At 38.5% G+C, this 15,000-nt stretch overlaps 1 protein-coding gene across 21 annotated transcripts in view; it reads right to left on the bottom strand.

Annotated features, from left to right (window-relative positions):
- The window catches only part of FOXP2 (forkhead box P2), a 557,106-nt gene that overhangs the window by 58,824 nt on the left and 483,282 nt on the right, over positions 1 to 15,000 (bottom strand). For 14 of the 21 annotated variants that reach the window (XR_007354635.2, XM_075124431.1, XM_075124433.1 and 11 more), the window contains 3 exons: positions 11,372 to 11,509; positions 9,827 to 10,024; positions 7,953 to 8,109 (listed from right to left, as the gene is read on the bottom strand). Coding sequence is in view for 20 of the 21 variants with exons in the window: in XM_075124431.1 (XP_074980532.1) it covers positions 7,953 to 8,109; positions 9,827 to 10,024; positions 11,372 to 11,509 (493 nt within the window). In the remaining variant the exon portion in view is untranslated. The remainder of the gene's footprint in view (positions 1 to 7,952; positions 8,110 to 9,826; positions 10,025 to 11,371; positions 11,510 to 15,000) is intronic. The other 7 variants (XM_075124434.1, XM_048836120.2, XM_075124435.1 and 4 more) reach the window with 3 other exon arrangements.

Here is a 15,000-nt window from a genome sequence, read left to right as displayed (position 1 = left end):
TGTTTGAAAAACAACTATTAAAGAAAGATTTAAAGGAGATTTTCACTGTCTGTAGAATCAATTTCTTGATACAAAGACATGACTCAATGGATCCAAAGTTCACTCAGCTCTTCAGAAGTACTGCTTAACCAACAATGAAATGGAAATAGAAAAATATATCTGATTGCACTAAGGATGCAAGCATTAATTTTCTTTTTAAATGAAAATCAAATCAAACTCATGGACCAAACTGAAATCAATGGGATTGCAACAAGTTTAAAGTTAGGGCAGAATCTGTGAATCTGTGACTCAGTGAAGACAAACTTTAAATTTAAAGTGAGGGCAGAATCTGTGAATCAGTGAAGACAAACTTTAATAGTTTCAGCTATCTATTAACTAGCATTGTTTAATTAACAAAATTTACCTAGTTTAAAATGTAGTTTGAATGGGTAAAAACCAATTCTTTGGCTGAATAACCATGCTAACAAACAACACAGGGCCCGATACTGGTGACTGCTCAAGTTGGTCTGTCTGCCTAATCAGCCAAAAAGGCAACAGAACTGGCCCCCTGAAGATTCACTCTGAATGGATGAATCCCCAAGTAGTGTAGTGTCATCATGGCAGTTCCTTTGCTACCCTTTCTCCCTACCCTGTTATGGGAAGGAGACTGGAAGGCCTGACTAGGAGAAAGGGGAGTCCCTATGCCTCAGCTTCACCAGTCTCTCCTGGGGTCATTGGCATAATTCAGAGAATCCTTGAGGCTTCTCTAATATATGGCTGGGACTGTCCTAGACCCTGATTAACCCCATTATTGGAGAGTTGTAAAGCTGGCTTAAAGCCACCCTTGCCCTGTCCCCTAATTGTGAGCCATGCTGAGCACAGTAGGGATTCAGCCTGAGATAAGGACCAAAATCTCATATATGTTGCATTTATACATTTGTGGTCAGGACTGTGTGACTACAGTGTCTGTGTTTGGCCCATAGAAGTTATAGATGATAAGAGAGAGTGTTGTCAATTATTGTCCTTCACTCATACATTTTGTAAGAAAGTACTGAAATTTCCATCACAAGTTGTTGTTGGCTTGCAGGAAAGGACTGCAAAACACCGGTAACAGAAGAATATGATCACTTTCCCCTCCCATGCCCATCTGCATCTGACTTAGGAGGTTGTGACATTTCTTCTCAGATGTAAACTTTTCCACAGTCATCTGTTGATTTTGTCACCACCAGATAGGTTTGCCTTTGAAGACTACTCCAACACGCGTAGAGCAGAATGAGAAAGCTCATTAACTCAGCAGAGATTTTTATGCTACACTTTGTTATCACACCCAGGCTTTGTAGATTGCACTGCCTACCAATTTATTTCTGGGTATTTGTTTTTCCATGCAGCTGAATGAGTGGATTTGATCTATATAGACTGGCTTGGTTTGGGTCATGGCTAGCATAACTACCTCTCTTTTACGTATCATCTCAACAATTGAAATCAACTAAAACATTCTTGCTCACAGTAACTAGAGTTGCGTGGTGGAAAGGAAGGGTGTTCTCAGTGGGTGGCCTTTGACTCTGGATTCAGCTTCTCCCCCAGTGTTCTGACAAAGCTCAGTTTTTTGACCTTCTGAGAACGATGAAAGGTTCATCTATTCGTTCAGACTTTTGATTGAGCGGGTGGCTTTAATGGGTGAATGAGATTCCTTTTCAGGAGATAAAGAGATTTTTTTCATTGACTTTTTAGCAAGTTTGCTCTTTGTTAGCTAATATTTTATATTGAATGTACATGAGCTCACATTGCTAAAAATTGGTGCAATTTAAAACCCACTGAAAAATAAAGTACGTTCTTCAAAATCTGTCAACAACTATCTTATTAGGAAGCATGCAAAGCCATGGAAGCCAGACTGCACACTTCGCTAGTTATTCACAGAAATATCTTGTTGTCCAGGTAGCCTGGAATCCAACTGAATGGAAGTTAGGATCTTATTTTTTTATTCCATTATTCTGTATGATAATTGCTATATTTACTTCTTCTCTACCTTAGACACTAACATACAGTGGTGCCCTGGGTTAATTACAACGTGGGGAAAAAAAGGTTGATTTGGGATGTACATCTCAAAAATTGGAGTTTATACAGTTTGGATAGCATGGAAATCAAACTTACTATTTTTACTGAATAAGACCTATGGGTAACAAGAGACAACATGACACTGGTAACAATATTTGTAACTGTTTCTAATGACATTAAGTAATTACTACACAGTTTATATAAGGTAGTTTTCAGCAACTCTGCAAATAATTCATGCAATTACTGTAAAAAGTAGTCATCCATTAATATGATGATCACAGATCAAATCAAAAAGTAATGGAGTCAGTTCGGAGAGGAAGAAAAATGATACATTAAACACTCTTAAAATATTTCCCTTTCCCTTGCAGCATTAACTCTCTGTCAGTGAAATCATTCCTCATTTTTATTGTTTTTTTAAAGATAAAAACATATTTTTAAAAAAATTGAATGAAAATGTCTTCTCCATTCTCAGCAGCAAGGAAATTTGATTGGAGCAGCAGGTGGATGGCCTTTCTTTGGTCCTGAGGGGAGAATATAAGACTGGCTGTGCTGGGACATTTTCTCCTTCCTGTTGTCCCTCCCCCATTCCAAGCGCAAGAAAACTTGCCTGTGAAGGGGAGAGCTTTCTCTAACTCCTTCTGCCACTCATTGGCCTAATCAGTGGGGTGGAGGGAGAGATCGAGTGAACCAACTGGCTTTTGTGTGCCACCCTGTTTAACACTTTCCTGAGCATCCACTGGTCACCTTCCTGCCCCACACTCTCTGCTCTATAGCTAAGGTGTGGTTTGAGCTGCATTTCCAGTAAGTTTTGGGTCTGCCAATATTGCTTGGGTTTTGGGGAACCCAAATATCTGGCTCTGGTGTATTTAGCAAGGTGTCCTTGAGCTTCTTTGTTTCATTTGCCTTTTCCCAGCACCGTTTATGTTAAAAGGAGAAAGGGCAGGAATGTAAAAGTAAGGAAGTTAATAGAGCATGAGGTCACTTAATACTGTACTGGACCCAAAAGAATGCTTGGTATTTTGAGGAGAGTTTAGATAAGTCTCTGTCTTCACCTTCCTCCACTCTCCTTTTTATTTATTTAGTTCTTAGTGATTTTAAAATCTATCCCTGTGACTGTGCTTAATTCTCCTACATAGCTTGATCAGCAGTAAGTTTATACATATATATAATTGATATTAAATTCTTCTGCATTTAACTAGCATCAGTGTAGCATGATATAGAAGTTTCTCATTGTGAGACACAGTTTATTAGGCATTCAGTAGTGGAAAGATTGTATCTTGTTACAAGGTGAACGCTAAAATTACACCTTCTTTCTAACAGCTTATTTGTTGCACCTGAACATCTAGAAAATGTTATACATGTTCTAGTTATGACACGGTAGAAGTTATACTTCAACATAAGTGCTATTTTTCAGGGGCAAGCATCACAGCACTTTGAATCTGCTGCCCCCTCACAGTTAAATTTAGGAAGTTGTTCTATTTCGGCTTAGTGAACGCAAAAACCATGTTTGGTTTATGCAATTGTCATTGACAATCTGTATTTTAAAAGGATATTTTCTGATCTTTTTGAGTTATAAACAAGAATCTCCTTGCGTCTTTCAGATCTGCTAGTCGTTCATTCAGTTTATCACATCTTTCAGATGTGATCCATATAGAAGAGTTTGTATTATCCAAACGGAAACAAACATCTTTATATTGATAAGTTAGGGATTTAAGTGCAGAACTATTCACCAGCCCCATATTCAAACACTGCATGTGAATTGTGGCTTCTTAGACATCAGAATTACACAGGGGCCCAATAATCTTTGGAAGGATTTTGTGGATGTGTAAGACATCTGGAATTTCAAATATAGTAATTGAGGATTCCCTTCTGTATAAGGGGTAGAGTCCTTCCTGTATCATAGATAGTGAGTCATTTGAAGTACAAAATGTCTTTCTACTGAATTCCACAAATACTCCTTCTCTTCCAGTAAGTTTTAGTGCTGAGAGTTTTACTCTGCACCACCACAGAAAATATATGACATGGAACTTCGTTAAGTGCGGACATCTTTATTTTCGTAAGAAACACAATTCCATATTCACTAACTCTAAGCCAGGGGCAGGAAGAACTCCCAGGTTGAAGGTAATAGTATGAGGATGTTTTATATGGGTGACTGCTATGTGGGCCTGTCTCATCTGACTGACAATTGATTATTTTTGATTTCATTACTCAAGTTAGACTGTAGTTTAGGCATATCCTTGTCTAAGGGGCAGTATGTAGCTGCACTGTCTCTGGAGAAGCCCAGGGAAAGAACCTGGATTGAGAGTCACAATTCCTAATCTTCTTCACTCTTTGCTCCAAAGAGGGAAATAATCTGCTACAGCCCTTTACAAGATGCAGAGTCCTTCTTTCCATCCTTTCTAGCTTCTACTCTGCTGACCAACAGATTGGAGGTGTGCACAGAGTTAAGGCTCTGCCTATTCTCTGCCCCTTTGTGCCTACCTTAATCTAGCCCCATATTTATTTTTAAACCGCAGTTTCCTTGTTTTCTTTATTAAAATATATTTCTGCATTTCCTTTCTCCGTCCCTTTTCTGCCCTGCACCCTATAAAATGGATAGCAGAGCTAAAAGAGAAAAGAGGAGTCCTTGACCAGTATCTGTTCTGATTCAAAAGCACAGAACAGATGCAAACCAAAGAAGTTTACTTAATTTAGATGATAAAATTACAGAAATATTTTAATTGCAGACATTTCCCCCTAATATTTTAACTCTTTAGTAGCTTTTTTCATTGTTAGTTCAGTTACAGCTAATCCTTCTAGGAAGGCATACTCAGGGGGAATTAGGAATTAAGGCACAATTTAATAGTTCTGCTAATACAACTATTAAAAGAAAAACATAAAGGAGAGAATTATTTTATATTTATTTTTCTATTAGAAATGTGTGAATGACTGTTGTGTTAAGACTGTTGTCAGGAATGGTCTAGATAATACTTAGTCCTGTCATGAGTGCAAGGGACTGGACTAGATTACCTCTTGAGGTCCCTTCCAGTCCTATGACTATATATGACTATCAATGTAATTGGGTACAAGTTCTTAGAGAAATCTAGGGGGATCACTCAATATTATGGAAAACCCGAGGAATTCCTCTTGCAACACATGGCATAAGAGAGGAATGCAGAAAGTAAAGCTGTTCAGAGAGACATTTCACTTCAAGTACTCCCACCCCCCCAATCTCATGGTGCTTTACTGAAAAGGAAATCAGTATTGCCAAGCTGAAACATTCAAAAATCATAAGTCAAGATCATCAAAATCATGAGATTTAATATAATAGTAAATTTGGGGTTATTTTTGTTTCTGTTTTTGAGCCTTTACAGAGTGCTTGGGTCACATTTTCAAGCATCTATCTGTAACCATACAGGCTAGACATTTACTTTTTAAAAAAATGAAAGCTGAGATTCTCATGTAATTAAGGTTTAATTAGGAAATGCCTGTTGGTTGAACCCGAAACTTCTCACAAAAGTGAGTTGTGTTTGACAAAGTTTTGCCAAATCTCAGGCAGGGTTCTGATGGAACCCTGTCAGTTTGCCTGGTGGAATGCTGTGCAGCCCCACCATATGGTCTGCTTCAGAGCCAGGGACCTCAGGCTTGTGGGGTCTACAGCTCTGGGGAAGCCCCCCCAACTAGAATTTCCAGACTCCCTGCTGTGGAGCTGGGAGACCGAAAGCCCCTGGGAGACCTGCGTGGAGACTCTAGGTCTTCCAGACTCCCAGTTTCTTGGAAGGAAGCCCAGAAGCCTTGGGAGCCCCAGTTCTTCTGGGCTGCTCCAGTCCCTTGCCTGGGAGCACTTTCTCTCTGGTCCTGTTCCTTCTCTCCACAAGCCTCTGCTCTTCGTAACTTCCTCTCTCCTCAGGACCTTCTTCTGTTCTGGGGCCCCCTGACTGAGCACTAACAAGCCTTTATTATGCTATTATGTTCAGGTGCTCCTTACCTAATTAACTGCTACCCAACTGCTTAGACAATTAACTATCAACAGGTGGATCTGGGTTGGTTCATTCTCCTTAGCAGAGCTGTCACAGGTAGGCTGGATCTCAAGTAGACCTCCTCAAGGCCAGCACTCAGTGACATGGAGTTTTAAGTTAAATGCCAAATGGCCAAAACACAAGATTCATAACAAAACTGTGACAGCTGGCAATGCTGGGACACTATATTTAAGTTGTCACTTATCCCACATTGTTCCATCCCCATTTTGTCTGTATGAAGTACACTCCTCCTGTGCTCATCTAACTTCCAAGTCTCAAGTCTTACAATCTGTACCTCATGAATGAACCCTTATGTCCACATAGAGTCTCATATAAATCAAGCAAATTCTACTTGGACACAGCCCACACAGAACTTATTGAAGGATAGGGGTCCTAAAGAGCAGATATTATATAATTTACATGAAAGAGACCTATAACTTATCTCTGTTCTGTAATGTAAGCAAAAACTAAAGTTATGCACCACATAGGTGATGGCAGAATAGAGTTCTTAACATGTGAAATCTTTGGCCTTCCCACAGTATTTATTCCTAAGTAAATTTACCTTTCATAAATCTGAGTCCCCCCTTTCTCTTAAAATGCCTAAATACTGAATCATTAATGTATTAGTGACAGTGGCGGAGATTTTCCATTAACATTTTGCACTCAGAAATCTTGGTCCCAATGACAAAATCTTAAAGAGTGTTTTCCAAAACCATTCCCTTCTATTCTCTTAAGTTAAGGATCCTCACACCTCCTTGTCAACTGTCTAAATGGACCATCCTGATTATCACTACAAAAGTTTTTTTCTCCTGCTGATAATAGCTCATCTTAACTAATTGGCCTCTCACAGTTTGTATGAAGAAAAGGAGTACTTGTGGCACCTTAGAGGCTAACCAATTTATTTGAGTATAAGCTTTTGTGAGCTACAGCTCACTTCAGCATCCGATGAAGTGAGCGTGAGCTGTAGGTCACGAAAGCTTATGCTCAAATAAATTGGTCAGTCTCTAAGGTGCCACAAGTACTCCTTTTCTTTTTGCGAATACAGACTAACATGGCTGTTACTCTGAAACAGTTTGTATGGTAACTTCCAACTTATCTGTATGTATATCTATCTATCTATATATCTATCTTATTATATGTTCCATTCTATGCATCCGATGAAGTGGGCTGTAGCCCGCGAAAACTTATGCTCTAATAAATTTGTTCGTCTCTAAGGTGCCACAAGTACTCCTGTTCTTTTTGTGGACACAGACTAACACGGCTGCTACTCTGAAACATTCCCTTCTTGTAATTATATGTGAGTCACAATTCTCCATTAGTGACATCACAATTTACTGACATGAAAATTATTGTTATATTTAAGTTTTTCAAAGGATGGTGAAGAAAAGGAATCCTGAGATATAAAGATTTGGTCCAACAAATTCCAGCAAATTAGTCAATTTAGCTTTACAACAATTTTTTTAATTACACAAAACAGGCAACTATTATTTCTTTTAAAAGAATATATTTGTAAACAGCCATTTTTATATCAATTGCCCACTCTCGCTTGTATCTGTTCACTTATGTTAAATGGAGTGATTACATTCTCACTAAATCAGTTTTCTGTAGTTCCTCAGTGTAAATCAATGGTGCTTGAATTGTGTTGCCCTTAGAAATTGTTTTCAGCATATAAGACTAATAAATATGCATTTTATACCTAAGAAAAACCACTCAAAAGCAGTTTTCTCTAGTAAAGGCATGTAGTAAAATTTATCAGCCTCAAGAAAACTAGGTAGTACAATAATATTAACAATAATAGTTTATTATTAAAGTATGGTTTAAATGCAATAAAAGGAAACTTCTGAAGTTCAGTTCAAAATGGAATGATTAAAAAAAAAGTTGTGAATTAGAAATCAGTTGAGTCATATGTTGTTTATATACCTTGTGGCAGAGACTGGACAGGAAGAGCAGACTGGCCAGGTGGAATGGAAATGAGTCCCTGACGCTGAAGATTCAGCAGATGTTGCTGCTGCTGGAGTTGTTGCATCTGGAGGAGCTGCTGCTGGAATACAAGCTGCTGGGCTGCCAACTGCTGCTGCTAGGAAAAAAAACAACAAACAAACACAGCAGAGAATAAAGTCTGCAGTGAAGGCTGCAAGAACAAAATGTAAACTCCACTTGTTTCCCCTTTCATCTCAGTTATTAAATAATAATATTATTTATAGAATACTCAGACAGTGGAACCATTTGAAATTTTCCACTATTTTTATTCCAAACTACTAGGTTGTTAGGGAAAAAAGGCAAAATACAATTAATAATACACTGCAGAAAAGGGTCAAAAGAAAGTAGGTAACAGCTGTTTAGAAATAATAAAAAAAAAATCAGCTCATGGCAGATGATAACAAATATATCTATGCTAAAAGCCTAACACTTTACAACAGTTTGTGATTCAACTGTTCCATTCAGTTTTTCCGACTGAATAAGTTCGGTCCTCAGTGGCCCATGAATATGGTCTCCAGTGATCTATTAGTAAACTGGGATGTAGCCTTCATTTCACTGGCCTGTTAGCTCACTCTCTTCTCTTGTTGGAATATTAAAACCAGTACCACATTCAAGACAAAGAAGTGCCCTATTATAAGTAAAAGTATAACTTTCAATTTTGTGAGGCATTACAAGACAAACTGGAGTTTTTTTAGACTCGGGGGTATAAGAAGGCAGTCACATGTCAGAGAAAGACAAGCAGCTATGGAAGACCTTTCGTTTTTAGTTTGGGGAAAAGAGAAACTTCTGATGCGCTCACTGGAAAACAGACTGCATAATGGAGCAAGTCATGTGGATTGCCCAGAACCTCGGGAGAAATAAGGGAGCAATTTCTATTCTGTAGTTGATGGCTGTCTGAAATTCTATTCACAAATCCAAACAGAAACAAAGCCTCAGGAGGTCAGAACTGTTTCCTGTGCGTTTGCATAATGGACAGCTTGAAGACAACGTCTAGGATACCTGCTGATCAATTTAACTACTTCAGCATGTTTTGTTTGTATTATGTTTATATTTGATGCAGTTTGCTGACAAGTGCAAGCTAGGCCTGAGAAACCAGCCTGTCAGGTTGATTTATGAGCACATCAAACTGTAACTTTCTCCTCACCACTCCAAACCTGCAGTAGCAGTTCATTAATCAGGGGCCTGCGACTTTGAAATCTGGGCTCCACCATTTTTTTCTTTAAACAATGGGCTAAATTTGCATGCTCTCTGAGCTGTACCATGGAGGAAAGTAAGGGTCCCTCACCAATTTAGAGCCTCCGTGAATACAAGATAATCTGTACTTTGTCCACCGCGCAGCTTGCTCTTTGTATACTGTGATTCATTAGTGAATGTCAGGTGACAGCAGCACTGGGTTGTCACCCTCAAATCCCATACTCCAAAAAAAAGGATGTGGGAGGGAGTGGCAGAATTCTACCATCACTGTTATTAATCTCAGGAAAAAACCCCCGGTAAGAATAATATCTTTGATAGGAATCATAGAATATCAGGGTTGGAAGGGACCTCAGGAGGTCATCTAGTCCAACCCCCTGCTCAAAGCAGGACCGATCCCCAATTTTTACCCCAGATCCCAAAATGGCCCCCTCAAGGATTGAACTCACAACCCTGGGTTTAGCAGGCCAATGCTCAAACCCCTGAGCTATCCCTCCAGAACCTCATTATCAAAAAAAAAAAAAAAAAAAAAAAAAAAAAAAAGACCTCAAGCTTTTCTTGTCCTGTCTACGCCCCTTCTCAGGCCCAAACTAATCTGCAGCACTGAGTTTCACAGATCTTACCTCTTTTGCTTGCTTTCCTGGATGCTGCTGCTGCTGCTGCTGCTGCTGTTGTTGCTGCTGCTGCTGCTGCTGCTGCTGTTGTTGCTGTTGTTGTTGTTGCTGCTGCTGCTGCTGCTGCTGCTGCAAAAGCTGAAGATGTAACTGCTCCTGCTGTTTCTTGTAAAACTCTTGCAGTTGTTGCTGAATAAACCATTTTGACTTTAATAAATAAAGGCAAAAGTTTCAAGTATTATAAATCTCCTAAACTCCTCTAGACTGGCATATGGTAGAGTAGCCATTAAGATCCACCTCATCACAAAAACGTGTTTGATTTGAAGAGGCAGATCTACATACATTTTTTCCCAGGGCGGCTCTGAAATTTTCCAGTGCCGATTCCAAAATCTCCTAAACCGAAGGGTGCAGAACATCTCTGTTCTAACGGGGGATGCTGCAGAGCCAGGCTAACTCCCCAGATTATTGCCCCTACATGCCTCATATAGCCAAGAGAACAGGCTTGAAGCTCTGCTCTGCCACTTGCAAGAAGTCAGGTAGACCAAACAAATGGTCGATTTCTTGGGGAAAAAAATTAATTACTCTGTCAGCCTGTGCGGCAGGATGCCGGATTTGCAATTGAAGGTGAATTGCCTGTGATGATCATGATACTAGATATCAAAGTGTTTAAACATCAAAGAAATAAGATTAACAGGCACATTATTTTCTCTGTCATAACGAAATATACACCCAAACCTATAGCTGAAATTATACTCCATGTTGTATTGATGTACTGAGCACTGACACTGTCTTTACTGTAAGAATGAATTTTCATTGACTCTGGGTTTAGCTGCCAGGTGTTGTGCTGAGGGAAATGTACTCATCCCTCCTCTTTCTAACCTCTGTTGGAACAAATTTTTGGAAGGAAAATAAATAAACAAAGGAATGACTTTCACCTTTACTGAGACAAGCTGGTAAGTTCACATTTCATAACCACATTCCACTTATATGACTAAAGGGAGTACTAAAGTGTTATGAATTTTACAGTAACAATTATCTACAAGTCTATTTACACTTCCTTTGGCAAGTCTGCAATTCAAATGTGCCTAAGCACTTGAAAATGTAAATACTGATTTGCTCAGTGTTCATAACGCATCTGCCATTGCTGTTGCTTTATACACAGCATTTAATGTTTCAAATTTGCCTGTAGATTGACACACTTTTGCAGTCACAGCAACAAATCTGAAGACTAGGAAGTTGAACATTCATTTTTTTCAGACTTTCTTGAGCAAAGAAATATGAAACAGTAGAAAGTCAGTCCCATGCAAGCATAGCTAATATCTAAGAAAACTCCTTGGGTTACGGTAACAGTCCAAAGCAGAAAGAAAAGGAGTACTTGTGGCACCTTAGAGACTAACCAATTTATTTGAGCATGAGCTTTTGTGAGCACGAAAGCTCATGCTCAAATAAATTGGTTAGTCTCTATGGTGCCACAAGTACTCCTTTTCTTTTTGCGAATACAGACTAACACGGCTGTTACTCTGAAACCAGTCCAAAGCAGGTAACCCACATTACCTGCTGTAACATAACTGCTTGCTGCTGTTGAAGAAGTGCTTGAAGCTGCTGCGGAGACAACACTTGCTGTTGGAGAATCTGCTGCATTTGCTGAGGGGTGATCACCTGGGGAGTCATCATGGCCACCGACACTGGCACCTGCACAGAGAAAGGACGATATCATCGTCAAGCACATTTTAGCTCATCTGCATAACAGCTGGGTGTCTTCTTTTTCATTTTGTACCAGAGATGGACCATACTATTTATCACTGTAAAGTTCCAGTCTCAGTAAAAATCTGTTATGTTAAGACCATAGTGCTGTGGCATTCTATTTCCAGAGGCATCAGATTTGATCAGACTCAAGCTTTACGTTTCACATCTCTTATGTATTACTGCATGAGATTTAAACATTGGCTAGCAAAAATGTGTATTTAAAAATAAATGATCACCTGTTTGGGCTCTCAACACTTCATAATCAATCATCTTATCAAGTGTCATAATGTTACGCTCCGAAAAACCTATTGAGACCGTTTCAAAAGATATGACTAAAACAAACATAAAAAATTACGCATCTGCAAGCAATACAGATACATCTTACACAATACAGATATCTAGACCAGCAAAACGTATGTACAATGCTTTATTTTAAATATAAGTAAACCTTTCCTGTTAGGTTTGTTCTTTTAGTAAGTGTTGATTGTACCAGAAAAACAACAGCACAGATATAGTCAGTGAGAGAAGGGACATTATCCTAGAATCCTGGCCTTTCTGGACAAACTGTATTTTTTCAGGATTTCCTGACTTAAAACCCAAAGCTTGGAAATCTTCACATGAGCCAATTTAAAGTTTGTCCATTAAACTCTTGGAGAATGTTTTTGTTCAAGGTTCTTTTGTGGTTATCACTTTCTTTTCTATGTGCTGTGCAATGAGAGTCAGTATGTGCGTGTGTGTGTCAGAGAGAGAGAGAAGCAGAGAGCAAGGGTGTATGTTTGTGTGTGAGAGAGAAACCTTGTGTAAGAGCCTGAGATATGTGCTCAGCATCTACTGTAGATGCTGAAGGTGTTGCTTCAACTAACCAGTACATAATCAAATAGCTTGTCACTGTGCCAAGTTTGCAACCTTTGAAAAAGCAATCACTTTCTTTTCAAGAAAAAACAATTCACTTTTACTGTAAATAAAAGCAATCATTAATACAAATATTGTTTTGCCATATGTTCTCAGGACATTATGGTACTTTGCAAAGCAGCAAAGGTTATTATTATTAATAGATTGAATCCCAATGTGTCTTAATGATCAACGCTTTCCTAACATATCTGGTAAAATAATCTATTCCGTGGAAGATGATGGCCGTGTGCAAACCAAAACTTTTATATAAAAGAAAATGGAAATGGAATGAATACGATGTTCTGAACTTTGAGTTTATAAGAAAATATAGTAAAATTACCCCAATTCATCTAATAGTAAACAAAACATCATTGGTTCACATTTACTTTGATCTGAAAATGTTGAATGTTACACTTGACAAGCTACAGTCATGCTATGTACAGAATTTGAATATAAATGTATTACTATGTGATTGTAAAAGTGACCGCAATAATAAAAAAGTCTAATATTCTTATGTATAGACCCTAGTTAAATAACTCTAATCAAAATATTTCAGAAATTCTTACTGTAAAATAAAAGCGGCAGAAACAAAAACAGAATCCACTTACAATAATGACAGGTTTCAGAGTAACAGCCGTGTAAGTCTGTATTCGCAAAAAGAAAAGGAGTACTTGTGGCACCTTAGAGACTAACCAATTTATTTGAGCATAAGCTTTCGTGAGCTACAGCATCCGATGAAGTGAGCTGTAGCTCACGAAAGCTTATGCTCAAATAAATTGGTTAGTCTCTAAGGTGCCACAAGCACTCCTTTTCTTTTTGCACTTACAAGAAGTTATTTAGTAGGGGTTGGAAGTGTTGTGATGTTTGAAAATGATGCGTCTGTTTACAGCATTGTTTGTTCTAAGCTTATGAAGTCACAGAGAGAAGACAAACCAGTTTGAAAAAGTTTTGGGATGTACGAACTCAAATTCAACCCTGAGTTGATGGGAGTTTCAGCTACTTTCTCCAGGTCTGAATTTGCCTTCTTTCATGAATTTTGCTTCAGTGCTGCCATCTAACTGACATAAAACAAACTGAAATGAAAAGGAAGAGAGAAAGGCAGGCCCTCTAACAATTAAACCACTAAATTAACCTTTAAACCTTGGAGGAGTTTCTCTATCCATTAATATATTACCTATAAACTATACCACATGGCATAGACCTTGCCATACTTGTGTTCCCTCTCTATGTCACACTTCTTCTTACATGTTCACCTGAACCAATATAGATATAGTGGCCCAGATTCTCAGGTGATGTAAATCAGCTCAGCACTATTAACTTAATTTATTAAACTTTACTGGTTTAAACTGCTAAGAATCTGACTCATAATATGAAGCAGATCGTGAGATAGATGTATTATGGACTATAGAACTGTCTATACCTGCCAGTTCACAATTCACATTTCTGTTTGCTCATGTAGTGTATATTGCGAGTCTTGTTGGGGTTGTACTTGTTTGTGCTCCAGGTGACTAGCCTTGTTAATTTATTCCTTCATGCAAGTTCTCCCATTCCAATAGTTTTCTCTGTTTTTCAACTATATCTCTAGAGGTAAACAACCTAATTTGCGTTTTTTTTACAATGTACTGGATAAAAACACAGAAGCAAAGAAACTGGCAAAAGCTACATTAAATATGGCCTTTAAAACATTTTGAGTGAGAATCCAAACATGCTTAATACTTGTAGCACCATATCCAGTGTACAACCATTTACCTACAGCTAAGAAACTACCCATTTTGAGAGCTATTGAATACCCATGAATCTTCACGGTAAATCTGCACAAAGTTATTACACATAGATGTTTCTGTAATTGTAATATATTGGTAAATTTCAGTCTTCAATGATCCATAGACTTGCACTTCTATTGCTTTGGTGGGATGATGCTAGTGCACTGTCTAGGATTACAGAACATTGGAAAACTAGCCCTTTTAGCCAACAATTATGTGTATGTTTGTTTGCTTTTCATATCTGTAGTTTTCAGTGTTTCTGAGATGATTTTTTAAAAATGAAATGGAGGCAAATTTTAGCTTTATTCATAGAAATAGCCCTCGATACAACCAAGTCAACAAACCTCAAATACAAATGCCATGAGCAGTTGAAAAGAGACGATGTGAAGCACACCATATCTGTTTTACATCAACGACTTGTTATACGATGTCCTCCAGGTTTCTGAGTTATATACAATACAGAGGAGGTTACAGTACACCAAATAATTTCCATATGCTCTGTTCTTTCCAAAATTGCCTTTTCAGCCACAGTACTACAGAAGACTAACAAACTTTGGACTCTGTGACTGTGGAAGCTACTGCTGCTTCAAATTTGAATCCATAATGGCGACTTACATGACTGTTTAGGCTTACCCTATTGTAAGGTGACCAGACAGCAGATGTGAAAAATCGGATGGGGTTGGGGGCACTAGGAGCCTATATAAGAAAAAGACCCCAAAATCGGGACTGTTCCTATAAATTCGGGACGGGACATCTGGTCACCCTAACCCTATTGCGAAGGAG

This window comes from Caretta caretta, chromosome 1, assembly GCF_965140235.1.
Source record: "Caretta caretta isolate rCarCar2 chromosome 1, rCarCar1.hap1, whole genome shotgun sequence".
Lineage (NCBI taxonomy): Eukaryota > Metazoa > Chordata > Testudines > Cheloniidae > Caretta > Caretta caretta.
The sequence above is the reverse complement of the archived record's forward strand: the minus strand, read 5'-3'. Positions and strand labels throughout refer to the sequence as shown.